Source organism: Lynx canadensis, chromosome B1 (genome assembly GCF_007474595.2).
Source record: "Lynx canadensis isolate LIC74 chromosome B1, mLynCan4.pri.v2, whole genome shotgun sequence".
Taxonomy (NCBI): Eukaryota; Metazoa; Chordata; class Mammalia; order Carnivora; family Felidae; genus Lynx; species Lynx canadensis.
Window position 1 is genome coordinate 53,507,403 of NC_044306.2, and position 3,005 is coordinate 53,510,407.

The 3,005-nt window shown below is 41.0% G+C and overlaps 1 protein-coding gene across 1 annotated transcript; it reads right to left on the minus strand.

Moving 5' to 3' along the window:
- Positions 1 to 1,269: 1,269 nt before the first annotated feature.
- On the minus strand, positions 1,270 to 2,185 carry LOC115512959 (disintegrin and metalloproteinase domain-containing protein 25-like). Its single transcript, XM_030314467.1, is given in 3 exon segments — positions 1,270 to 1,826; positions 1,829 to 1,879; positions 1,882 to 2,185. Coding segments are annotated over 3 exon segments (912 nt in total).
- Between the last annotated feature and the right edge of the window lie 820 nt (positions 2,186 to 3,005).

Consider the following 3,005-nt stretch of genomic DNA (forward strand, 5'->3'; position numbering starts at 1 on the left):
TCTAAGTATAAACCATGTCTCCAAGATAGTAAAGGCAGTGGTGTGAAAATTCAAAACCTTCTGATGTCAGACTCCTTCCCACGTTGTCTGTTATGCAAGGTAATACTCTATCAGTCAGAATTCAGTCACAAGAAGAGCCCACCTCTGAGGCAGCCATGCTTTACTAACAGGAAGTGCAGCTTTTGCGCCTGAGACTGGAGATCAAAGGGACGAGGTGCCATTATTGGAACCCACACGTTTGGAGTAGGTCCCGTGGCTCTAGGACTCTGACCTCTGAGGAGAGGGTTGGCCAACCTGGTGCTGAACTTCAGGGATTTGGTGGAGGCCTCAAAGTCCTGGGATCTAGAACTTCAAGGGTAAGACATGTAATAGCTGCGTCAGTATCTCTAAGGCTGAAAACTACCAGTTGGTTCTGAAAATCGCATATATACAGGAATATATTCCTATATATATGAATATATACACACATTCTGTTTATCTATCTATCTATCTATCATCTGTCTATCATCTATACCAACCATCTATGTATCATCTATATATCTATAGATGTTATATATATATATATATATCTACAGAAAGAAAGTTACCAATGATGCCAAGGTGAAAGCTGTAATGAAGCAACACTGACATGTAGACCAATCAAAAAACTTCCCAGGTTTCTAGAATTCCTCCAGGATAGGGAGATAGGGAGATAGGCATATAGGGAGAAGTCTGTCAAAGAGGAAATGTAATTTGCAGGTCCCCATTCCCTCTGTGACAAAGAAAGGTACCAAAAGGAAGGATGTTTGGAAGTGAGAGACAGCAAATTAAACACACACGCACACACACACACACACACACACACACGCACGCAGAGAGACCATCCACGTGGTGTGCTTTTGCTTAGGAACACAAAGAGATTAATTCCATGAAAAATGAACCACTAAAATTGCTTAAACTATGTAGAAATATATTAGGGATTATGTATTTTGCTAATTTTTTAATGGTTAATGTTTGTGATCCCCAGTGATAAAAAATCATGAGGATTTTCTGTCATTAACCTGTGACACGTGCTGTACCACTTTTGTTGCCAGTGACTAAAACTTAATACATAGGAAAGTTCATTTGGAATTGGGTTTCTTTTTTGAAGTAACTTTTTGGTCTTCTTTCTTGGGTTAAGTTGAAACACCCGGCTCTTCTTTCTTCAATGAAGTATGAACACTGTGGCTTTGATTCTCTAATGAAGTTGGTGCAAGTGGATCATTCTGCTCTTTTTTCTTATCCTTTTCTTCATTTCTTAGGAAAAGCAAACGTAACAAACATGATAGAATCAAAAAAGGAATTAGCCCAAGTAGCATTATGCAAAACTTCTTTTGTATCTTTGCGTTCTTCTTGGGGGGGGGGGGAGGGCGTGCCACTGCCACTACTACCTCCAAAGCCTTCTACCCCATCCTTAGGAGGGTTCCACTCATGGTCGCAATGGCAGTGATGTCTATTGTTGCAGACCCCATTCATATTGCAGGTCTTAGGTGTATAAGTTCTTGGCATATACGACATGTGGACGTACTTCCTTTGGATGCAGATATGCTCTTTACCACACTCTGTACCATCTATCATGGCACCGATATGAGGTATTGTCATCCCTGTATGGTAGTCTGTACCCCAGCAGGTGACACCATCAGGATGGGTCCAATGTACGCTAGAATGATCACTCAGAAGAGAAGTTTCTGTCACATTCTCACACTGAACACTCCCACACAGGATATCTGATATGTTACACTGTACATAGATAGAACCTTTTGTACCACAGTTACTGAAAACGTCACCTTGGATGTTCATTATCTTACAGCCTCTTTGCCAAAATTTTCTCTACACTGTTCATCATAGATACTGCACCTCTGCAGTAACCACCACCTGTGCATTCGGCTCCATCTTGCATCTACACACCTTCTGGACACTGATTAGTGTTCCCATCTCTCCACTCGGGAAGGCCACATTCATTTTCCCGTTCTCTACACACGTCACCTGATGGCATGATCATGTAATCTTTGCAACAAAGCCCAAGAGCCCAAGTAGCCCCAGGACTCAGAGTACAGTTTGACTGACAGCATGGATCTTTTGCACACAGATTTAAGGAGCCACAGTCACAGTCTTCTCCATCTTCAACCACACTGTTCCCATAATATGTTGTTCCAATAGGCAACATAACTGCAGTTGCTGAATTTAGTTGTTGTCACTGTCCTTGAAAACATTATGCACCCCTGATTCCCACATTTGTAAGTTTTGTCATCATGCAGCATACCCAGAGAATGGTCTATCTCAAGCGACAGTATAAATGCAAAATCATACAACTTTTCTTGTATGAAACCAATGACTCCACAATTCAAGCGCATATTATATATTGTCCCCACATCGGTCAAGCCCAGATCAACACCATAGGCTTTCTTCACAAAAATAAGTGCAAGATCATGAGGCAAGCGGGTCCTAAAGTCACCGTTCTTCCATTTGCAAAATACTCCTAGGAGAGCTTTAATGCTATTAATCAGAAGGAGTTTTTGTCCAGCCCATATCTCAACTCCTATGAAAATCACATCAATATCCAGTGATTTAAAAAATTGATTTACATAACTGATAGCAAGGCACATTGTCTTTGGCACATTTGAGGTATTACTTTCCTCAGAAACATATTGATTGTGGTCTATCATGATGATCAGTTCAGGAAACCACTTGTGGGCCTACCAATCTTTATACCCACTCTGCATCAAAGTGGAACTGTCACTCTCTAGAAACTTCCATTGTTGTGCTATTTCTTCATTTGTTAATGCACATCTCATGAGTGGGGATGTGTTTCCTCACTGTTATACATCAGATGTTCAAATGTGGCAGAAAGTATTTTGGGCTTGATTTCGTGAGCAATGTTATTTGTAACATTCCTTGAAAGCCCCAAAAACAGGTATTGAGGGCAACCAAGGATTCTGGGTCCCCTTCCACATAACTGTGATAGTAGCAGTCCTTTGAGACAAAAA